Source organism: Giraffa tippelskirchi, chromosome 11 (assembly GCF_054371585.1).
Source record: "Giraffa tippelskirchi isolate mGirTip1 chromosome 11, T2T-mGirTip1v1.2.pri, whole genome shotgun sequence".
NCBI lineage: Eukaryota > Metazoa > Chordata > Mammalia > Artiodactyla > Giraffidae > Giraffa > Giraffa tippelskirchi.
In genome coordinates, this window is record NC_137285.1 from 24,210,691 (window position 1) to 24,236,435 (window position 25,745).

General features: G+C 41.0%; 1 protein-coding gene across 1 annotated transcript in view; it reads right to left on the reverse strand.

The window, feature by feature from the left end:
• TMEM132D (transmembrane protein 132D) overlaps window positions 1-25,745 on the reverse strand; it is an 819,007-nt gene that overhangs the window by 241,259 nt on the left and 552,003 nt on the right. The window contains exon 4 of the mRNA XM_081544711.1: window positions 4,576-4,759. Within this exon, the coding sequence (XP_081400837.1) occupies window positions 4,576-4,759 (184 nt within the window). The remainder of the gene's footprint in view (window positions 1-4,575; window positions 4,760-25,745) is intronic.

Genomic DNA, 25,745 nt, shown 5'->3' on the forward strand with positions numbered 1-25,745 from the left:
GCTGGCCTTCCTTCTGTCTCTAACATCTCAAAAAAATGTAACACATATAAGTGATATCATATGGTATTTGTCTTTCCCTTTCTGGCTTACTTGACTTAGTATGATATCACTGTGTGCATCCATGTTGCTTCAAATGGCATCATTTCATTCTTTTTAATGGACAAGTAGCATACCATTGTCGGAGAAGGCAATGGCACCTCACTCCAGTACTTTTGCCTGGAAAATCCCATGGACGGAGGAGCCTGGTGGGCTGCAGTCCATGGGGTCGCTAAGAGTCGCATACGACTGAGCGACTTCACTTTCACTTTTCACTTTCATGCATTGGAGAAGGAAATGGCACCCCACTCCAGTGTTCTTACCTGCAGAATCCCAGGGACGGCAGAGCCTGGTAGGCTGCCATCTATGGGGTTGCACAGGGTCGGACACGACTGACGCGACTTAGCAGCAGCAGCAGCAGCATTCCATTGTATGTATGTATCACTTCTTCTTTATGTACTCATCTGTGGATGGACATTTAGGTTTTTTCCATGTCTTGGCTGTTGTGTTTCTGTGAACGTAGCAGGGCATGTATCTTTTTGAATTATAGTTTTGTTTGGTTATATTTCCAGGAGTGAGATGGCTGGATCTGGCACAAATGAACCTATCTATAAAACAGAAACAGACTCATAGACATAGAGAGCAGACTTGTGGTTGCCAAGGAGGAGGTAGGGGAGGAAAAGGGGTGGACGAGAACTTTGGGATTGGTAGATGCAAATTATTGCATTTAGAATGGATAAACAATAAGGTTTAATGTACAGCACAGGGAACTATATTCAATATCCTGTCATAAACTATAATGGAAAAGAATATAAAAAGAATGTCTCTATGTGTATAACTGAGTCACTTTGCTGTACAGCAGAGATTGGCACAACATTGTCAATCAATCATACTTCAATAAAAAAGAATATGTAGCACAAATGAGTAGATAAATAGACACAATGATATCAGATTTCTTTCAAATACCTCTTAAAAAACATATAATGAACAACAAAAAAAAGTAAAAATGAAAATAAATGGCAAAAAGTCTATTTAATGGCAACTCCCCTAAAAACAGGGAAAGCTTTTTCCAATCAAGTCAAAGGTGAAATGATGCAACTTTCTCTGGAAAGGGACTCAAAATGCTCCAAATACAAAAAGACTAGGGAGTCAGGACCCTGAAGATTTTAAGTTCCAGAGGAAGAGGTGCAGAGGGTACTAGTAAAAACTCCTCAGACCACATATGTTTTAATGCAACTTTAACGTAATTCACTCATTTCCGTTCAAGAATTAGAGAGCATCCCCCAATATTCAGAGCAGCCTATTCACGATAGCCAAGACATGGAAACAACCTAAGTGTCCAACCACAGATGAGTAGATAAGGAAGATGTGGTGTATATAAACAATAGAATATGCCTCAGCCATAAAAAGGAACATAATTTTGCCATTTGGAGCAACATGGAAGAACTTGGAAGGCATTATGCTAAGTGAAATAAGTCAGAGAAAGACATAAATTGTATGATATCACTTATATGTGGAATCTAAAACAATACAACAGACTAGTGAATATAACAAAAAAGAAGCAGACTCACAGATCTAGAGAACAACCGAAGTTGTCATTTGGGAGAGGTGGTGAACAAGCGATATAGGGTAAGAGAGAGGGCGGTAAGAAGTATTGACTGTAAGGTAGGCTCAAAGACTCATTGTAACAACATGGGGAATATAGCTGATACTTTGTAATAACTGTAAATGGAGTGTAACTGTTTAAAATTGTTTAAAAAAAAGAATCAGTGAGCATCTACACACTGCCTAGCACTCTTCTTATCCTGGGAAACATGGGGACTGGGAACATTCCCTTTCCTGAAAGACTTCACAACATAATTGCTAGGGAATTATTTATCTTTTGCATTTAGTAACTAAGTGATTGTAATAAGAGCAAATATTTATTGTATGCTTGACTTCACTGGGCACTCTTCCAGGCCCTCTTGAATTATCACTGTCTCTTACATCAACCTTATGAATATTACCTCTTTCACCCTTTGTAGATGAGGAAACTGAGCCAGGGTGAAATCAAGCATGGTTGCATAGCTAATAATGGCAACCCACTCCAGTATTCTTGCCCGGGAAATCCTATGGACAGAGGAGCCTGGTGGGCTACAGTCCATAGGGTCGCAAAGAGTCGAACATGACTGAGTGACTAAACAACAACCATAGCTGGTAAAAGGAGACTAAGATAAATGTATATTTTATTTTGCTTCCCCGGAGGCTCATAAAAATGAGCACAGAATGGAAAACAGGTGCCAGGATTAGGAACCGCTTCAAGCCTCAGTTTACTCATCTGGAAATGGAGAGGGATTGTTTCAAATACTGCTCATTGCCTTGAAATATCTAATCTCTTGTTGTCTCCTTGTAACAGAACCTGAGCAATGTGCCATGCTAAAAAGTAGACTTATCAGTCCTCCTTCCAACTAAGTATGCCCATATAACCAAGTTCTTGTTCATTGGATACACAGAGAAATATGGCTTCCTATGAAGACTTCTTGAAAGGGAAAAGGAACTGATCCAATTCTTTATCTCTTACTTTTTCTGGGTGGCAGAATATGGATATGCTGGCTGGCATCTCAGCAGCCATTTTGGACCATAAGGTAACCATGAGGATAGAATGTATGCCCTCGAGAGTTGAAGCAGAAATAAAGAGGAAGACTGAGTCTCAGATTGCATGGGGCAATGTACCAGCCCTGCACTACAAACCTTAGGAGTTCTTTTACATGAAAGAAAAACACACTTGTGTTAAAGCGACTATTGGCCTGGGTAAAGTGGAGTCAGTGGGGAGGGCTAGGTTTGGAGTTAAGGTTAGGGCTTGTTTGCAGCCAAATGCAATTCCTAACTGATAAAAACTGAGATTCTCCTAGCTCTACCATTACACACACTTCTACAATTACACGTATCATAGCCAGAAAGGGTGTTGCAAGGTGAGAATGGTTTCAGAGACCAGTAGAGGACAGAAAGTGGATTCATGTGAGCAGGGATTCATGTAGGTTATGAAGAACAGTGGGGTTTGAAACAGGCTGACAGTCTAGGCAGAAGAAATGCTGAACTCAGGAAACCAAGCAGACTTCTGATGCTGAGCCAAGCAACAGAAGCTGTGCAGTGTATGGCTAAAAGCTCATCAGACTAAAGGTGCTGAAAAGGGGAACAAATTCAAATAATTACTTATTCAAGACAAATGGTCTTGCCATTGCCAGTAATAGAACCACTAATAGCCTAAACGAAGGAGAGCTGCTGTCACATGTGAAATAATGTACCAGGGGAAATTTGGCGCCTTTAAAATATAATAAAAGAAATAGTTAATAAGAGCCCTTATCAACTGAAGGACCCCAACACCTTTACATCACCTAATGAACAGCATAATAACCAACTTAGTGTCACTAGGCAACTGTCCATGTTACCTTATATTGAAAGATTGATTCCTGACATCCTTTCATGGCCCCATAATAACGCTTGTCAATAATTTCTAATAGATAGTGAGGGGGAGACATGAGGCTGTCAATGGATAGATCAACCAATCCTTCACTTCCAACAGTAAAAGCACTTTTGTAACATGAGGAAGCTCAAAGTACGCTCAGCAGATTCTCAGTCCCAAGCATTTGCACTGTGAAAACTCACATTAGGAAAACATATTATTCCTTCGCAGAGAGACCCTGGGAAAACATTGAGGCTAGACAAGGCATTGGTGTGTTTGTTGAGGTCAGTCTGGGTGGTTAGTCTTCCCACAGGCAATGTGGTCCATTGCATAGTGACCAGGGGGTGGGTCCTTCTATGGATGAAAACCTATCTCTGTTCTACAAATTCTATGAAACACATGGACCGACTTAGAGACCCAAATCTTCTACAAGTTACAAATAGATGGCCTGTGAATGGATTTTAGCTAATCCTTTCCTAGACAAGCTTGATTTAAAATAAAATCAGTTCTAACAAGAAGGAGTTGATGGTTCACACTAAAAATACATGGATGTTTTCTGTTGAAAAGTCAGTAGGTCTTAAGAATTCAGACTTTTCCTTGGCTTTCCTGCATGGCTTTCCTGGATTTCCTGCATGGCTTTCCTGGATTTCCTGCATGGCTTTCCTGGATTTCCTGCATGGCTTTCCTGGATTTCCTGCATGGCTTTCCTGTTGGCTAGGCCTTTTCACTAGGTATTTGTCAAGTCACTTGTCACCTTTCACTCAGATTCTAGATCTGTCTGGTCTCTGCAGGTATACATGTTTAAGACCCCTGAATAGTCTCCAGTGTATCATACAAACGCCTTGATAAAATCATCAATACTTTTCTTATAGTGGAAGACCCAAATCCAATGCCTGGATTTTGATTATTTTCTAAGTAATATCTTAAAGATATATATAAGTATGTATTTAGAATCAGCAATTTGCAGTAACTTTGTCAGTTTTCCCTGACCCTGGTTCTGGGCTCACTGACATTTTCCCAGTGTGTTTAGGTCATGGTGTGATGCTTTGTCTTTCCCTGAGGTCTGCATTAACAGCCCAGGGCAGGGACTTTCTTACCATGGCCAGTGGGACGACTCCGATCAAGTCTTTCTGGCTCACGTAGATCTTGGAGACACCCAAGTCAGATGTGATGTCTCCTGGATATTCAACCTGCCATGTGACAAGCTGTGTGGCCGGCGGGTCACTGGGTTCTTCGATTTCTACGTCGATCTGCATGACTTCATAGGAGGCACCATTTGCACTGGACAGAAGGAGAGAGAAGGAGAGAACAATACTGAGGACTGGGTGGGCATGCCTGGCAGGCAATAGACAATTTTCATGTGCATTTATACTATCTTTCAAAGAGTTTGTTGGAAAAGCAATCTTCGATGACCATGGACAGATGAATGGATAAAGAAGATGTGATATATGCATATATATAATCTATATGATATATACATATATTTATATATAATAGAAAATTACTCAGTCCTAAAAAATGAAATAAATGCTATTTGCAGCAATGTGGATGGACCTAGAGATTATTATACTAAGTGAAATATATCAAAGATTAATATCATATGATATCATTTATATGTGAAATCTAAAAAAGATATAAATGAACTTGTTTACAAAACAGAAATAGACTCACAGACAAAAACAAACTTATAGTTACCAAAGGGGAAGGGGTGGGGGAGGGAGGAGAGATAAGTTAGGAGTTTGAGATTAACAGGTACACACTACTATATATATGATAGATAAGCAACGTGGATTTACTGTATAGCACGGGGAACTATATTCAATATCTTGTAATACTATAATGGAAAATAATCTGAAAAAGAATAGATACATATAAATGTATAACTGAATCACTTTGTTGTACACCTGAAACTAGTACAACATTGTAAATCAGCGGTATACCAATGAAAAAAGAAAGAAAAAAAAAAGAAATTCAGTATCCAAAAGAACAGCCTTTAAGAAGATTCACAGCCTTGGCCTGGCCTTAGACACCATTGCTCAAGCTTCCCCACCCTTGTTTCTTGTCAGCTGCTCAGAGTCCCCAGAACAGGTGTTTGTGGATGACTACATGAAGTGCTGATTGAATTTCCTAAATCTTTCTTCCGCGAGCTCCATCTAGGAGGACAGGATTCTTTCTCCCACTCCCAGAAATCTCTTTGCTGCCTATATTGGATTTTCCAAAGCCACAGTCCTTTCAAGTTGGATGCACAGAATTTTAAAGGTGTTTGAGGGTGATGTGGCTTTTTATTTCTGGTGGGAATGAGAAAGAAGTGAAGAGAATCAGAGATGAGCCATGAACAGAAGACCGGGGCTATGGGACCCACACAGATGAGCAAGGAGAAGTAGCCAGATGTTACCTGGAAACAGGAGTGATTATGACAATGATTAGTTTTCAGACGTCTTGGGTTTTCTGTAAACACATATCTGAAAATGAATCCAAGTCAGAATATCAGGATGATTTTTGCAGGTATTTTGGTTAGTTTAATTCACTGGCTACCTCTTCTTCTTTTTTATAGTCAGCTTTTATAAAATGACTGCTTTTCTAAGTGACAGGTGAAAAAGAGGCAGTGTGGTGCCAGCCACTCCCCAAGGGAAGATATGAAGAAATACAGGTGAGAGTTCACCAAGGAGGCAGCAAGGAGAGATGCTTTTTAACCCTACGTGACCAAAGCCACTTCCACCTATCAGATCTGTCTCTAGAGATTGGAATTTCACATAATTGCAAAAATGATCACTGACCTTGACATTTAAGAGGACAAGAATTGGCCTTTAGCATATGAAAAAGCTACTGAAACATTTATCATACCATCAGATCCATGCAAATGTACCAATAAGAAGCTCAGAGACAAATGGTGGGGAATGTGGAACATGAGGAGGAGGGCAAGAAAGAGAGAAGGAAGATCAGAAGATCTTCCCAAAGAGAGAGCACCAGTCACAGGGATAAACTTCCCGCATGAGCAGCGACCTCTCATATGGAACCAGAGTAGCTACAGTGAACTGTGGGCAACGGCGAGAACAAAATGGTGCCAGTTTTTATTTTATTTAATTAGTTAATTTATTTTTTATTTAACTTTTCTAGTTTTTATTGGAGTATCATTGGTGGGCAATGTCGTGTTAGTTTCATGTGTACAGCAAAGTGAATCAGTTATAAATCCATAATTCGAAAAGATACAAGCACTCCAGTGTTCATAGCAGCACTATGCACAAGAGACAAGACACGGAAACAACATAAATGCCCATTCATCAATGACAGATGAGTGGATATGTGGTGCATGTATACAATGGACTATTACTCAGCCATAAGAAAGAACAAAATAATGCCATCGCGGCAATATGAATAGACCTAGAGATGATCATACTAAGTGAAGTCAGAGAAAGACAAATATATATCAGTCATATGTGGAATCTAAAACAAAATGGTATCAATGAACTTATTTACAAAAGAGAATAGCACCTGGTTTTTAAATCCTACAAAAATCACTCTCTCTTGGCATCTGAAAGAAAGACGTTGAACTCTTTAAGAAACAGTGGCTGTGATAAGAATTAGAAACACATTGTGTCAGCCACTGTGGACTGATACCCTCTGTAGATTTCTTTTCCTAAGACACATGCCATTGCCTTTTTGGAACATTGAACAAGCATTTCCACAAGCACAGGAAACTTGGGAAAGTGATGCTAGAATGCATCTTGGTTTTTATATTTGGAATTTGCAAGCATTTCAGTATTCCTCTCCCATTCATGAAATGGGATAATCCTTCTTTTGGCTGTTCTGAGCCTTGCTTTCTATGTTTAGTCACAAGGAAAGGGAGATTCACAGAGCAGAACTGGTAAAAGTTGAATTCAGAAACTCAACTACACAATGGAGGCACGTGGGAATTCCTTCAGAGTAGTAATTCCTCGTATGCAGTATCGTGACCCTACTCCATACCTTACACTGTTCTCTTTTTATTTTCCCCTTCCAGGTGCCCTAACCTCAAGAAAACTGAACAATTCCAGATTCCACTGGAATATGGGACTTTTCTTACCGCCACATCCCCACATTTTACTCACAGAGTTCACGTTATCAGAAATACCTTTATAAATCTCTCCATTTAGTCAAATTCTTCCGATTCTGCAAGACCCATCTAAAACAACATCAGCAATGTATTTATTTTACTTATTGGGATAAAGTTGTTTTACAATGCTAGTTGTTAGTTTCTAAAATGTTAGTTTCTGCTGTACAGTGAAGTGAATCAGCTATAAGTTTACATACATTCCCTCCTTCTTGGATTTCCCTCCCATTGCCCCCCTTCATCTTACCCATCTAAGTCACCCAGAGCACCAACCTGAGCTCCCTGTACTATGCAGTAGCATATAATTAGTTATCTATTTTATACATGGTAGCACATATATGTCAATCTCAATCTCCCAATTCATCCCACCCCCTTACCCCCAACCCCATGTTCATACATCCATTCTCTAGGTCTGCATCTCTATTCCTGCTCTGCAAATAGGTTCATCTGTGCCATTTTTCTAGATTCCACATATATGCACTAAATATTTTTCTCTTTTGGACTGACTTCATTCTGTATGACAGACTCTAGGTCTATCTAGAATGAAATGACCCAATTTCATTCTTTTTCATGACTGAGTAATATTCTATTATATATATATACCACATCTTTATCCATTTTCCAAAGAAGACATACAGATGGCCAAGAGGCACATGCAAAGATGTTCAACATCACTAATTACTAGAGAAATGCAGATCAAAACTACAATGAGGTACCATTCCACACTGGTCAGAATAACAATAATGTTTAAAGTGCTCCATTTACTTCCTCTAATTTTACTCCTTCAGTAACCTTGCAGGTTCTCCCATCAAGTCTGATTTTCTCTTTGCCCTTAGACCCCTTGCCTGGCCAAAGGGTAAAGTAAGAAGTTTCTTTTGAGCTAACTTTCTTCTATTTGATTTGCTGATGAAAACAACCTAGGTTGGAAACTCTTAACCTGGTAGCTAGAGCAAACTCTAGGAAGGTTATGTATTCTGAAATTGTGTGTTTTTCTTGAATGATTCCTTAGCATGCAGGAGCTTCTCAATATTTCTGATCCAGTAGGGTATGCACCAGGTACCTGACAGTTTCCTCTGTAAATTCTGCATATGGTGATCTAGCTTTGGAAGATCTCAAATTGTGTGTCTTAGCAAATCACTGGAAATTTGAATTTTAATACCTTTTTGTAAATATTTAGCACTTGGGAGCTTCCAGAACTCTCGCATATTTGGCAATATTTATCACTTCTTCATGTTTAACTGGAAAGCTTAGGACTGTACTTTTGCAGTTGGAGTGTTTGGGTTTTAGCCTGAAATACTCCGAAAAGAGTAGTCATGCTTAGCCTGTTCCTAGAGTGCCTAGGGCAGAGGACAACACCTGGTATCTACTGTGTTATAGGAAACAGACAAAGTACTGTAAAGTAGAAGCTTATGAGATATGTCTGCATATATCATATGCAGTGTTTCTCCACTTTACCCAGGGATTAGAAATATCTGGGGAGAACTTCACAAATAAACTAATGACCAGGCAACACTCTGAGTTCTGATTGTTTCTGAGTGGGGTGAGGCACAGGTTTTGTTTTTTCTTTTCTCTTCTCTTTTTTTTCTTTTCTCATTTCCCTTTCTTTCTCTTTTTCTCCTTCTTTCTTTCTTCTCCTCCTCCACCCCTTTCCCTCCCCTTCCTCCTTCTTCTCTCTCTCTCCCTTCCCTTCCTTCCTTCCACCCTTGCTTCCATCTTTCTCTCTTTCCTTTATCCAGGTCATGCTATTATGCCACCAGATCATGAGCAACTATGTTAGAAGTTTTAAAATTTAATTACATGGATATCCACACTCTTCAAAATATTTTGTATATAATGGTATTTGAAATGGAATGGCCTAACTGAGCGGATTTGGGAAATATGGTCAGTAAAATCTGTGAAGACACAGATGAACCAAGAAGAAGAAACATTCAGGGTTTCCGATGTCCATCAGTGTGAGAATGAGGAAGGAAAACAACAGAGCTCCAGCCAAGGGCGCCTGGTGGTCTGGAGCAGCGTAAAGCGTTCAGATGCCACTTTCAGTGGCCCCAGCCCCAGCCCCACCCGTTCTGCCTCCTTCTTCTCCTTCCCTCACTGTTAGCCGCTCAGTCATGTCTGACTTTCTGTGAAACCATGAACTGTAGCTTGCCAGGTTCCTCTGCCCATGTAATTCTCCAGGCAAGACTACCAGAGTGGATAGCCATTCCCTTCTCCAGGGGATCTTTCTGATCCAGGGATCAAACCCAGGGCTCCTGCATTGTAGACAGATTCTTTACCACCACCAGGGAAGCTCCCTCCCCACAGAAACGAGTTAGATAATTAGCAAGAGGGATGGGCAACGCTCTGTGTGTGAACTCTGTCTGGAAGGCAGTATTGCTGTTGAGTTTGAGCAGAGTTTGCATGGAAAACAGTGCAGTCACCCATGGAGAAGCTCAGTTCTGGGTCACATATGGACCTCAGAGCACTAGATTCTTCCACTGGTGTGGCTCCTACCAGCACAGGAAGCCAAGAGCCACCTTCCTGCCCTGTCTTGCTTGCAGCTGTCCTTTGCACACAAGACAGAAATGGAAGCAGGAGTGGGGGAATGCACCCTCTCAGGGACTCCTCAGATCCCTACTGACTGGTTGCACCTGTGTTGGCTTGGAGGCATCTCTTAGTAGTTCTCTTTCACAGAGAAGTTGAATAATATATCTTTGATTTAAGGAACTCTTCTTATTTGCCCATAGCTTTCCCCCACATGGGCCACTTGGTGCACTGGGTTCAAAATCTCAACCTTCAATTTCTTAATTTTGAAAAAATTTTATTTATTTATTTATTTTTGGGCTGTGTTTGGTCTTTGTTGTCACACTTGGGGCTTTCTCTAGTTGCAGTAAGCGGGGGCTACTCTTTGTTGCAATGCACAGGCTTCTCATTGCAGAGGCTTCTCTGGTTGCAGAGCCTTCTCTGGCTGCAGAGCCTTCTCTGGCTGCAGAGCTTGGGTTCTAGTGCATGGGCCCAGTAGCTCCGGTGCATGGGTTTAGTTGCCCCTCAGCATGTAGGATCTTCATAGACCAGGGATTGAATCCGTGTCCCCTGCATTGGCAGGTGGATTCTTCACCACTGGACCACCAGCGAAGTCCCCAAATCTAAGCCTTTTAGATAAGCAATAAGGACCTACTGTGTGGCACAGGGACTGATATCCACTACCTCATAATAACCTGTAATGGAATCTAATCTGCAAAAACACTGAAACGCTATGCTGTACACCTGATACCAACATATTGTAAATCAACTATACTTTAATAAAAATCTAAGTGCTTTTCACTAGGAAGGGCTCTCTTTAAATAAAGACACATGGTTGTTGACATAGCCTGTTGTTGTTCAGTTGCTAAGTTGTGTCTGACTCTTTGCAACCCCATAGACTGTAGTCCACCAGGCATCTTTGTCCCTGGGATTTCCCAGGCAAGAATACTAGAGTGGGTTGCCATTTCCTTCTCGAGGGTATCTTTCTTACCCAGGGATCTGACCCCCGTCTCCTGCATGGAAAGGCAGATTCTTTACCTCTGAGCCACCAGAGAAGCTCCGCCATAGCCTGAGCCTTCTTCAGATTTAAGGAAAAGAAAACACCCTTTCAGAAAACAAGGCTCTGGGTCAGCTCAGATAGTCAACGACCACATCCTCCAGGATCAAATAGGACCACTCCAGCGCATCCCAAGGCCAAGGAAGGGCATCACTTTCAAGCAAAAAGAAAATCTTCTGGATGGATATGCATCTTTTCCCAAAGTGATGGAATAATTACCACTCACTGAGTACTTTTAATGTGAGCTGTTTTAAGGGCATTTTATATCTTACCTCTTGTTATCCTCACAGTAAGCAGATCAGGAAGCAACAGTTAGAACTGGACATGGAACAACAGACTGGTTCCAAATAGGAAAAGGAGTACGTCAAGGCTGTATATTGTCACCATGCTTATTTAACTTATATGCAGAGTGCATCATGAGAAACGCTGGGCTGGAGGAAGCACAAGCTGAATCAAGATTGCCGGGAGAAATATCAATAATCTCAGATATGCAGATGACGCCACCTTTATGGCAGAAAGTGAAGAAGAACTAAAGAGCCTCTTGATGAAAGTGAAAGAGGAGAGTGAAAAAATTGGCTTAAAACTCAACATTCAGAAAATGAAGATCATGTCATCCAGTCCCATCACTTCATGGCAAATAGATGGATAAACAGTGGAAACAGTGTCAGACTTGAGTTTTTTGGGCTCAAAAATCACCGCAGATGGTGACTGAAGCCATGAAATTAAAAGACGCTTACTCCTTGGAAGAAAAGTTATGACCAACTTAGACAGCATATTAAAAAGCAGAGACATTATTTTGCCAACAAAGGTCCGTCTAGTCATGGCTATGGTTTTCCAGTAGTCATGTATGGATGTGAGAGTTGGACTATAAAGAAAGCTGAGCACAGAAGAATTGATGCTTTTGAACTGTGGTGTTGGAGAAGGCTCTTGAGAGTCCCTTGGACTGCAAGGAAACCCAACCAGTCCATCCTAAAGGAAATCAGTCCTGAATGTTCATCGGAAGGACTGATGCTGAAGCTGAAACTTCAATACTTTGGCCACCTGATATGAAGAGCTGACTCATTTGAAAAGACCCTGATGCTGGGAAAGATTGAATGTGAGAGAAGGGGATGACAGAGGATGAGACGGTTGGATGGCATCACGGACTCAATGAACATGAGTTTGAGTAAACTCCGGGAGTTGGTGATGGACAGGGAGGCCTGGCATGCTGCAGTCCATGGGGTTGCAAAGAGTCGGACACGATTGAGCGACTGAACTGAACTGATCCTCACAATATTCCAATAAATAGCTGTTATTTACTCCCAGTTAGTGGATGAGGAACTTGGGGCCAAGGAGGGTAAACCATCTGTCCAGGGTCACCCATCTACCAAAAGAAGGATCCAGGAGATATGGGTACAGGATGCCCACTCTGGATCCCTGGGTTATAAACCCCTACCTCTTTTTCCAGTGCCAGGACAGGTATGCTTACTAGCAATGAAGATCAGTAAACCAATTTCTCAAAGCCTGAGAGAAACACAAGTCAAGGCATTACACAGGGCTTCCTCAAGACCCCAAACCGGATGCTTCAAGTGAATTCTGTATAACCAAAGCTGGGACATTTTTATAACAAGATGTTTTGAGATGAGCTTGCCTTTAAGGTCTTCAGCCAACTATTTTAAGTTCCACAATGTGTCCATGAATCAGAACAGAGATGTGGAAACAAAAGCATTAGATATAGAGGCCTACCATCATCGTTTGGAGAGATGAGAAACCATGCAGACACGGACCTCCCAGCATTAGAACAGTTAAGAACTAAGTATTTGAGAATCAAGTCAATGCATGTTGAAGTTACCCGTAATTTTTTTTCCAGTTTAGAAAATCAACATATTATAATAAAAAAAGAAAAAAAAGTGTGCCAACAATCAGAGTGCATTCTGTAACCAATCACGTGGACAATCGGTTTCCACCACAAGTGTGAGTGTCCCGGGTGATATGGCGGGGTGGGTGGGAGGAAGTAGAGAGTGAAATTTCATTTCCAACTTAGGTTTCTTTTTCCCAGATGGCACTCTAAAAGATAAATGGGTAAAACTGCTGGAAACAAATGTAAAGCTGGAGAGAGGTCGCATCTAGTATCTGAATGACTGTGCCCTTAAGAAACAGTTCGAGATGTGTTCTAAAAACTTCAGGACACTTTCTAGAGGTCATGTGAATGAGAGTCACTTATGACCGGGGAACAAATTGTGATGGACAGTGTCAGAGTTCCAACCAAATCTCCTCATATTCCTTCATCATTTCCATATGCCTTACTCCTGGATTGTAAGTGCTTTTTCTTTTTGAAATTTCACTTTTTAAAATTATTTACACAATTTTTAAAGGTTACTTTCCATTTATAGTTATTACAAAATTATCAACTATATTCCTTGTGTTATACAGAGAATCCCTGAGCCCATCTTACACCCAATAGTTTATACTACCCACTCCCCTCCCTCTGTCTTGCTCCTCCCCCTTCCCTCTCCCCACTGGTAACCACTAGTTTGTTCTCTACATCTGTGACCACTTCTTTGTAAAATTATATTCACTAGTTTGCTGTAAATCTTTTTAGATTTCACATATAGGTGCTATTATATATTATTTAGGAGAAGGAAATGGCGACCCACTCCAGTATTCTTGCCTGGGAAATCCCATGGACAGAGGGGTTTGGCAGGCTATAGTCCATGGGGTTGCAGAAGAGTCAGACACGACTTAGCGACTGAACTGAACTGATCCTCCTAGTACTGCAATAAATAGCTGTTATTTACTCCCAGTTAGCGGATGAGGAACTGGGTGTTCATTGGAAGGACTGATGTTGAAGCTGAAACTCCAATACTTACGCCACCTGATGTGAAGAGCTGACTCATTTGAAAAGGCCCTGATGCTGGGAAAGATTGAAGGCAGGAGGAGAAGGGGACGACAGAGGATGAGATGGTTGGATGGCATCACTAACTTGATGGACACGAGTTTGGGCAAACTCCGGGAGGTGGTAGTGGACAGGGAGGCCTGGCGTGCTGCAATTCATGGGGTCGCAAAGAGTCAGACATGACTGAGCGACTGAACTGAACTATTCCATCAGGATTTTCCAGGTGGCACACTGGTAAAGACTCTGCCCGTCAGTGCAGGAGATGCAACAGACATGGGGTTCGACCCTGGGTCTGGAAGATCCCCTGGAGGAGGGCACGGCCACCCACTCCAGTATTCTTGCCTGGAGAATATCATGGACAGAGGAGCCTTGCGGGCTACAGTCCATGGGGTCTCAAAGAGTCGAACACACCTGAGCAGGCACACTTGTACTGTACCATTCCACTGAATGTATGTACCACATCTTCTTTATTCATTCATCAGTTGAAGGAAACTTAGGTGGTTTCCATGTCTTGGCTATTGTAAATAATGTTCCCATGAACACTGGAGTGCATGTATCTTTTCAAATTACTGTTTGTTTCTTTCAGATATATACCCAGGAGTGGAATTGCTGGGTCATATGGTAGTTCTATTTTCATTTTTTGAGAGCCGTCTATACTGTTTTCTGCTATGGCTGCACCAGTTTACATCCTCACTCACGGTGTAGGAGGGTTCCCTTTTCTCCACATCTAAGTGCTTTCATTTGTAATGATGTCTACCTATGACTTTCCCTGGATGGCTTTTCTTGAGTTTCTGGAGCCATCTTGTCCACAAGTACAAAGGGCTGCACGTGCTGTAGAGATCACCACCCTTGGATGTTGCCCTTGGGCAGAGCTGATGGTGCAGAAGGTGAGCCCTGACCTCCAGTTGAATCAGTTGGAGGCACTGAGCATGCGCCATGGGCTCCCTGTGGGGTTAGGCTAAAACCACCCTGCACGTGACTTCGAAAACAGCACGAGTGCCTGGGTTCTTCTCTCCTTCTTCTACTCTCCCTGACCTCTTACTGGTTTATTGGGGACATTTCCCTTATAAATCACACACAGTCTTGTCTCAGGATCTGCTTGTTGGGAAACTGAAGGAATTTTTCAAGTAAAGAAGACACCACAGGCAAATGACAAATGCTATGTGAATGATTCTATCAATGAAAGAGACATGAGGAATGAGTGAAGGGGTGGAGGAGCCATCAGTCCAGGCACTAACCCTTTCCAGCTCCACATGCAGGCATCCTGCTGACCAAGCCAGTATTTTTCTGCAGTGGCATTTTGGAACTTTGCATCAAATCCAGACACGGGCAACCAGATGTCTCCTAAATGCAATAGACTTCCTTTTCCTTCCCTTCACATCTCATGTTCAAGATTAAAATAAGGATATTACTCAAACAAATTGGTTTTTCTCAGACATTATCACAGGATGAAAGTTTTCCATTACTGATATCTTTTTTCTAACTTTTTCATTAAACATTTCAGAATAAAAACCTCTAATTAGGAGGTAAAATATACACGATCCCTTTAATATATGTACTTCATAATTAGGGCTTCCCTGGTGGCTCAGTGGTAAACAATCCACCTGCCAATGCAGGAGATGTAGGTTTGATCCCTGGGTCGGGAAGATCCCCTGAAAAAGGAAAGGGCTATCCACTCCAGTATTCTTGCCTGGAAAATTCCATGGACAGAGGAGTCTGGCAGGTTATAGTCCATGGGGTCACAAAGAGTCAGACAGACCGAGCGATTGAGCTTGCACGCACTTTATAATGAAATTTTTGTCCCCATAAATTTGTCTTCTCATGTCCTCTGTTTCTACCTCATAATACTCTGAGGTCAGGTAACCAGAGTACTTCTGGAGAAGCAAAATGGAAAGCTTGCAGCTTGAACCAAATTATGCTTCATTTCCTCCTTTCATCTATGCTTTCTTGCTCTCCCTGCCAATATTTACTTCATTCATTCGTTCACTCAAGTGATATGTCAGGAATTCTTATTTACTGGCCACTGCTGGGTGATAGAGATGCAGATACAAAAGTTAGCTTAAAAAGATGAAGATCCAGTGGTTGCCCAGGCTGAGCTGATTCTGAACATCTTCCACCTCCACATGCACTGACGTCATTTTAGTAGCTTGACTTTGACTGGAGTGAAAATATTTTCTTTTCTAAGATTTTTTATTGAGGTATAGTTGATTTATAATTTTGTGTTACTTTCTGCTGTACAACAAAGTGCATCAGTTATATATGTATATATACCACCCTCCCCCTCTTTTAGATTCTTTTCCCACACAGGCCATTACAGAGTATTGAGTAGAGTTCCCTGTGCTGTACAATAGGTGCTTATTAGTTATCTATTTTATATATAGTAGTGTGTATATGTCAGTTCCAATCTCCCAATTTAACCCTCCTCCGCTTACCCTCTGGTAACCATAGGTTTGTTTTCCACATCCGTAACTCTATTTCTGTTTTGTAAATAAGTTCGTTTGTACCCATTATTTAGATTCCACATGTACATCGTGTCATGATTATTCTTCTTTATCTGTTTGATTTATTTCATTCTGCATGACAGTCTCTAGGTCCATCCGTCTTGCTACAAATGGCAATATTTTGTTCCTTTTTATGGCTGAGTAATATTCCATTGTATATATGTACCACACCTTCTGTATCCATTCCTCCGTCAATGGACATTTAGGTTACTTCCTGGCTATTACGCATAGTGCTGCAACGAACATAGAGGTGCATGTATCTTTTCAAATTATAGTTTTCTCCAGGTCTATTGCAGAAGCAAATGATGACCCACTCCAGTATTCTGGCCTGGAAAATTCCACGGACAGAGGAGCTTGGCAGGCTACAGTCCATGGGGTCACACAGAGTTGGACACAACTGAGCACACTACACACTGGATATATGCCCAGGAGGGGGACTGAGAGATCATACAGTAACGCTATTCTGCTTTTTAAGGAACTTCCATACTGTTCTCCATAGTAGCTGCACCAATTTACAATCCCACCAACAGTGTAGGAGGGTTCTGAGGTTGGGGGGAATAGTCGTATCATGGAAACTGGCAAATTTCATAATCCAGGGTTCCTTCTTAGCCCCCAAAGGGCAGATGGATAAAGATTCTTGCTCTTCCAGAGCATACATTCTAGTGAGGAAGATGGATATGAAATAAATGATCCAGTAAACAAATGTAAATTAGCCACTGTAAGAAGAGGTGAGAAACAGAAGCAGCTGGTGAAATGAGAGCTATGTTAGAGGACCCTGGTGTACTCAGGGAGATAAGGATGTGTTTCCTGGTGTAACAAGCCTCGGCTTGTGATCTCCAGACCAAGTTCCAGGACGGGTTCCAGGCAGAAGGAACTGCACATACAAATGCCCTGAGCTTGGAGGGGGCAGGGTGGGTTGAAGAAAACAAAAGAAACCAATGTGACTGGAACAATGCAGAGGCCTTGGAACTGAAGCATGAGAGACACAGCTGGAGGGTGGCAGAGGGAGAGAGTCCTTGTAGTCACATTCAGAGTTGTTGTTTATTTATTTTTTTTCCCAGAGTCAGCAAACTATGGTCAGTGGTCAAATCCAGCCAAAGCTTGTCTGTGCATAGATCCTGGGCTAAAAGCAGCTTTGCCATTTTTAAACATTGTTTAAAAAGAAACAAGATTATGCAGGCTAGAAAGCATATGGCCCACAAAGCCAAAAATATTTACTATCTTACCCCTTATGGGAAAAGTTTGCAAATCTCTTTATCATAAGAGAAATGGGAAATTATTAAACCTATAAAAAATAATAAACTAACATTGATTTCAATATGTAAATGGTTGGAAATTATCATCACTGGAAGATATTAGGAGGTGGGGAAATATTTATTCCCAAGGATGAAAAATAAATTTGGATTTAAGAGTTGATCTGAGACTGTTCTGAATGAGAAAAACAGGAAACAAAAAAACACAAGTGTGTGCACAAGCCCTGGAATAAAAACTGTACATAGGATAAGAATTCACAGACCAGACTTATTGTTATAAGATAATTTAAAAAGTACAGAATGACACAGAATTATATTCAATACCCTATGGTAAACCATAATGGAAAAGAATACTAAAAAAAATAGAATGTATATGTATGTATATCTGAATCACTTTGCTGTATAGCAGAAATTAACACAACCCTGTGGGTCAACAATACTTCAATTTTTAAAAAAGTACAGAATGATCTTAATTGAACTAGGAACAATAAGTCAAGCTAAATTATAGATAACTGAAATAGGGAAAAGTGAAAAAAAGTCACACTCTTTCAGGTGAGTTATGAGTCCTACAAAAATGTCTGCAGAACATTAGAATTTCAAACTGTATAAGGGACATTCTTCATTGTGTGGAACCATCTGCCATTCTGGACCCCGCCTACAGGTGCTGAAAGCAAATCCCAATCATCATGATGACTATTACTATGCTAAACCACACTCAACACTCTCTAAAGAGAAGTACAGGCTTGCTGTGTGTCTACGATCCTTATGTATTTTTTCTGTCTTTAGGAACTGCTTCTGTAAACCAGGTGGGGTTCAGAAATGGTTATTTCCTTTCTTTTCTTCCAGTTGCACATCCAATTTTTAGCACTGAGAGCCTTCATGTAAAAGTATGAGTGTAGGATCAGTGGGGAAGAAGTTGGGGAATGGATGAAACAAGAGGAGGACTTTGGATGGGAGGAGGCAGTGATTACTTGCTCATATCACCATGTGGCAGGGGGCAGGTTCCCCTGAAACTCATGACCACACCTACCCTCCATCTGAGCACCCAATAAAGCTTCCTGATCAGAGTATGCTGGGTAGGTTTGCAGTGGGAATGCAGATGGAGGGTGCTCCAGATGAGTCCATGATGGGTGGGGGTCAGGAAAGCCTGCCATAAGGAAGTCAATCCAAGAAGTGAGGACTCCCCCGGAAAAGTGGCTACCACCTTCTTGATCAAGCCATTTCTGATCCCTCACCTGGATGCCTCCCACTGTAGAGTTTGGCTTTTGTCTTCATTGTTCTGATGACAAAAGTGACTTGTAGAGTCTGCATGTCAGCATATAGCTCCTTCCTGGATAGACCCACTGCTGGGGTCTGACGGAAGGGACTATAGGGGTCAAGCATTCAAACCATGAATGGGTTTGTCCTTGTCTAGAAACACAAGTTTCCCTGGTGGCTCAGATGGTAAAGAATCCACCTGCAATGCAGGAGATCTGGGTTCGATCCCTGGGTTGGGACGATCCCCCGGAGGACGGCATGGCAACCCACCCTAGTATTCTTGTCTAGAGAGTCCCATGGACAGAGCAGCCTGGGAGGGGGGATACAGTTCATGGGGTCACAACTGAGCGACTAAGCACACACAGAGAAACACATATGAACTTTTGTAGTCAGGGCATCTGGGGGCACACCAAGACATTACACCTGCCAAAGCAGCCCCAGAGTCCCAAGTCTAAATAGGATTCCATCATAAGGGGGGATGGTTTGAAAACAACACGATGGCTACAGTGCTGAGAATGCATCACAGGTGAATCAGAGAATACCAGGTAGAAGTTAAAAGAAATAAGGCTGTGGGAGAGACACACTTAAGCTTGGGTGGGCAGTGGGAGTTTGCAGGACTGAGGCTCATGGTATATATATGAATTTCTGTCTGGATTTTTTAGTTTTTTTTCTACTTTATTAAACTTTTTTAAACTAAAATTTTTTATTTTGTACTGGAGTATAGTCGATTAACAACGTTGTGATAGTTTCAGGTGGACAGCAAAGGGACTCAAGCCATACACATACATGTATCCATTCTCCCCCAAGCTCCCTCCCACCCAAGTTGCCGCGTAACCCTGAGCAGAGTTCCCTTTGCTATGATGCTATGATGCTATGATGCTATGTGGCTCAGTCACTAAAGAATCCACCTGCAATGCAGGAGACCCAGGTTCTATCCTTCGGTCAGAAAGATTTCCTGGAGAAGGAAATGGCAACCCACTTCAGTATTCTTGCCTGGCGAATCCCATGGATAGAAGAGCCTGGTAGGTTAGAGTCCATGAAGATGCAAGAGTTGGACACAATTTAGCAACTAAACCACCACCACCACCCTGTGCTATACAGCAAGTTCCTGTTGGTTATCCACTTTAAATACAGCGCTGTGTACCTGTTCATCCCAAATCTGTGTTGATTTTTTAAACTCCTGTTGATAGAGTCACGATCTTCCTGCCCAATGATTGTGAAGACACTAGTTAACACCTATTATTGCAGGTTTGCCTGAAACAAGATACACCACAAATACATTCACTGCTCCTTATAACCACAAACACATGAAGGCATACAGACCAAGCTTCCCTACAGCAAGGAAGGGAAAATGAGGAGACAGAAGGCAGGGAAGATAGCAGAAGAAATACAGGGCCTCCTTGCACTGGACAAGGGCTCTGTGATGCCGTTGATGGAAATGTAGACCTCATTCGGTGATCTCTTTACACTCAGCATCTGCATCCTCAATGTCCATCATAAATGTCACTGTTGTGTGAACTCTTATATAGAGAATGGATGAACAACAAGGTCCTACTGTATAGCACAGGGAACTATATTCAACATCCTGTGATAAACCATCACGGAAGAGAATATGGCAAAGAATGTATATATGTGTGTAACTGAATCACTTTGGTATACAGTAGAAATTAAATCAAATATTGAAGTAAAAAATTAAATGTCATCACTGATTGCTATTTGTACACAGAACACAGTCACACGCAAACACCATGCAGATCTACTACAAAGGGATATTTTTAATTTTTTAAAAACTGTCACATTTAATAAAATCCACCAATGGAATTTTGAAGAGAATTGCTTGCATTACTTGATTCACACATGAAATGACTGACAAGCAAAGGCTTGGCAGAGTTAAACGTGTTAAGAGAAAATATACAAGGATGCTGACAATTTAGGAAGTCAAAAACATATGATGTAACAAAGGCACAAGATACGCCTTTGAGAAAAGTTAATGAAAACCTAGATTACTTTTTAAAAATTGATCAAAACTGAAAGAAGTTCCCCCTCCCCCAAAGATTACTTCTCCCACTCAATGAATACAGGTTTCAGTCTTTATCTGAGAATAAGACCATAATTCTAACTTTTGCATATTTAAGGTGAAATAACCTGATCTTCTCTGTCTTAAGCTTCATTTATAAATTGTAAGTTCCCTAATCAAAACTCATTTTAAACCACTTTTACTATGATATTTCAACCTCTATTTGACATAGATGGACTTTCCTGGAAGTATAGTTGATTTACAAGGTTGTGTTAGTTTCAGCTGTACAGCAAAGTGTATCAGTTATACATATACATATATCTTTTCCAGGTTCTTTTCTCTTGTAGGTTATTACAGAATATTGAGTAGAGTTCCCTGTGCTATACAATAGATACTTATTAGTTATCTATTTTATATTTAGTAGCGTGTATATGACCTAGATGGACTTAAAATTATTTTTTAAAGAGCATGTATTGTCCTCCGCGAAAGAGAGTTTCCAATACTCACAGTAAGAGAGACATGGGACTGAAGTGGGGGGAATGGAGGGTCAGAATCTATGAAGAGGCCCTCCCTCGTTGTCCAACAGCTAAGACCCAGTGCTCCCAATGCAGGGGGCCCGAGGTTCGATGCCTGGTCAGGGAATTAGATCCCACATGGGATCCAGTGAAGACCCGGCACAGCCAAATTAAAAAATAAATACTAAAAAAAAGGATCCATTAAAAGTCTCTGCTCAGAATTAGGAAAGAAAGGCAAAATTCTATCTGAAAGTGAAATGTTCTTGGAGTGATCCTAGAAGTGCCTCCCCCGGCCTTCCTCCCATCAGAAAGTATTTTCCACACATGAGTTGGAAGCGCTGCTGCAGATAAATACAGAAAGAAAAATACAGTAAACTCTTTTCTCTCCATAGCCTGACATTTTCTTAAACATATTTTATGTATTTATTTTTGTTGGGAGTATTATTTTTTACTTAAAAAATCCGATTTGTAGGGCACAAACACATTAGCATCCTTGCCAGGACTGCAGGCGGGTAGAGATCAACAACTCGTCTGCATAAACAGGTAATGAGAACGCCATCAACTCAGTCTGCTCAGCAGCTCCGATGAAACCCTTGGTACACTTTGGGCAGAACACACAAAATCAGAATAGAGTGGAATTGGCAGGGAAGGGAAGCAACCTAGTTATGTATAATTAACTCTAAATGTCTCAGTCTCTCCTCTTTGGGGACTGGGAAGAGGGTCTATCTGAAACAGCAGCTCTGTGCACAGGTTCCTTCACCCTTCTAAGTCAGATTGACAGCTGTTTATGGTACAGAATTTCTCCCTCATCTTCGCCCTCAATAATTCTTTAAAAATATCTTTTGATGTGGACCATTTTTAAAGTCTTTATTGAATTTATTACAGTATTACTTCTGTTTTATGTTTCTTTGGAATTTTGGCACAAGGCACGTGGGATCTTGGTTCCTGGACTGTGGATTAAACCTGAACCCCTCTGCATCGAAAGGTGAAGTCTTAACAACTGGACCACCAGGGAAATCCTTGCTCTCAATAATTTTCAATGAAAAATATTTCCTCTGCAATCTACTATATAACACAGGAAACTAGATTTACTATTTCATAATAATTTATAATTGAAAAGAATCTGAAAAAGAAAACATATATAATATATATATATATAAAACTGAATCACTGAACTACTGTGCTATACATCTGAAACTAACCAATATTGTAAATCAACTACAGTTCAATACAAAAAATTTTCAAATTAGTATTTCAAAAATTAAAAAGAAATTTTCCTCTAATCCCTTCACTTTAATGCATTTGTTAAGAGAGCACACTAAGAAAAAACTGTCTATAAAGACTCTGTCTCTGCAGGCTGTGTTACCAGACGGGTCAAAGGAAAACATTTTGCAATGAAATTCTTTGTGTCTTGACAAGGGTTTTAGTAACTCATCTTAGGGGCAGTGCTACAGCTCACAGGTGATGGCCAAAGAACTGTCTTCATCAGAAAAGCAAGGTTGGACTCCCTAAACAAGTACCTCTGACAGGTACATTGCATGCAAAATCTTAGCACAAAAATCTAACAACATCAGCTTGATCCTGGAAGTCACGATAAGCAGAGACAAATTTTCTTTAACTAGCCATGATCTCTTTAAGCATGCAGCTGAATTTGTGGAGTAGAGTCTCCATTCATGTGAAAAGGCAAACAGGACTATTAATTGATAGAGACTGGCTCTCCCAATGGTTTTCTCAACTTCCATCTGATGTGACAAACGAAAGCTGAGAGGCTCAGATGTTTTATTCTTTCACAACAAAAAGTAATTCAAATACGTATCTAGTGAATTTCTCCTCTGCAAGCGAGGGTTCTGTTTCTTTAGGCTTAGCCAGTCGATTCCCACATGACCAAGCCACACCACATCCCATGATCAATTTGTAACTGTGCTCCAGCCCTTCACATGCTCTAGGCCTGAGGTTGAAGAATTAATTTGCTGATCGAGGTTAATAGAATGTCAATGAATTTCTCAGTATAAATGTCAATACATTCAGTTAAGCTTCATGATTTAAATATAATTAAAGACAAACTTTAAGTCAGTGTTGCCTTTCTGGTTTGGGGTATGATGGGGGATTTGCTGAAATCTCGCAAAGCTGCCGTGAAGGAGAATTTCATCAGAAAGTTTGTTTTTCTCATAGAGGCACTTGGATGTGTTTGTTATCAGTTTCATTCGAGGAAAGAAAAATCACTTACATTATTTTATCAAAGGCTTCAAACATTCACCTATTAAGCTTCACAGGTCAGGCCACTCCCAGAGAGATTTTACAGCACGAAAGTTTATTTCACCATCATGAACATCCTCTAGACAAGATAGTATGCAGGCAAATATAGTAGTTGACAGAATGGACTTTGGAGTGAATTACACTCAGAATAGAATCCTGACTGCTACTAGTTATGAGATCTAATTTTTAATCTCCTTAAGCCTCGGGTTTCTCAACTCTAAAATAGTCAATAATCACAACTCCTTCTGCACACATGATCCCATTTAACCACCATCATCAGTGCTAGGATTGCCTCATACATTGGTGTAGGTTGTGCACTGCCCAACTCAAAGATACACCACACTGACTATGTGAATGATGTCCCTAAAATAGTTCAGTGCACATCTGCACATTGTACTCTGAGGGCTGATCACCACGCCAAGGGATAGATATGATTGTTGATTAATTACTCATTTACATATCCATTTCTCATAGCAGAGAGTGAATATTTTGAGGACAGGAAGTATTCTTTCCTCTTCTCGTTTCCTTCCATCTTTCATTGCTTTCTTCCTTCTTTCTTTTCTTCCTTATCTCCTTCCTCCGTCAGTCCCTCCTTTTTGTTATTCCTTTTGTTTTCACTGTTGCTGTTACTCAAACCTTATAGATCCCCATAGGTTCTAGGTACATGAGTATTCAATGATGGAATGATTCAATAACTATGTGACCAATGTTGGATCTACAGTAAGTTCCCTACATACAAATGAGCTATGTTCTAAGAGAGCATTCATTAAGTTCAGTTTGTTCATAAGTCCAACAAGGTTAGCCTAGCAAGGATGGTAAAGAATCTGTCTGCCATGCAGGAGACTCAGATTCAATTCCTGGGTCGGGAAGATCCTCTGGAGAAGGGAATGGCAACCCATCTCTAGTATTCCCGCCTAGAGAATCCCATGGACAGAGGAGCCTGGTGGGCTACGGTCCACAGGGTTCCAAAGAGTTGGACACGGCTGAGCGACTAACACACACAGATACCCAACAAAAGCAATCAGGTATATAACACTGTACTGCAATAGGTTTATAATCCTTTCCACACTAATAATACATAAAAAACAAACAAACACGAAAAATAAAGAAAACATTTTTCATCTCACAGTACCTTGAAATGTACAGTAGTATAGTACAACAGCTGGCATACAGGGGCTGGCACTGAGTGAATAGGCAAGAAGAGTTACTGACCGGAGGAGGGAGAGGAGGTGGGAGATGGTAGAGCTGAAGGACTGTCATGTGTATATTTCTGGAAATCTATTTTGTAGCTTCCGGGAAACAAGATTTTCCCTGATAGAGAGCTGAAATGTCAGAGGGCATACACTTTCCACCCTCCCCTCTTTCTCTTTCTTGCCTGGGATGCACATGTGATGCCTGGAGGTGCAGCTGCCATCTTGTGATGGTGAGATGGCACAGCAGGAAGGTAGAAGGAGGAGACCTCAGTGGGTCATTTAGCCATCATATCAGGCTCAGAGTACCTACCTATATCTTTTTGTTATTTGAAATACACAACCCCAATGTTTTAATGGTAACTATCTCCTCAATCAACGACCCAGTTTTAAAAAATCTAACTCGATAAAAATTATCTGTTCCTCATGTTTTTTTTTTTTTTTAATTTAGATATCAGTCTTGCTGTATTAGTAGTTCTATATCTGAGCATTGTCAGGTGAATTAGATAGGAAATTCAGCCAAGGGCACACTATACTAATCTTTGCTAGAATTCTGGAGAATACAATCACAAGCTCAGCCCATCGTGTTTAAATGCTCATATTTAAACATGTAGCTGGTAGCTGGATCACAGGAGCCAGTGCCCCTCTGTCATTTATTCTTTAAATGTCCCGCCTCACTGTTGAGAGGCAACTTGGGGCAGATCTAAATAGTTGGGGCTCTATCTGCCAGAAGCCTAATTTGCAAAGATCGCTGCAA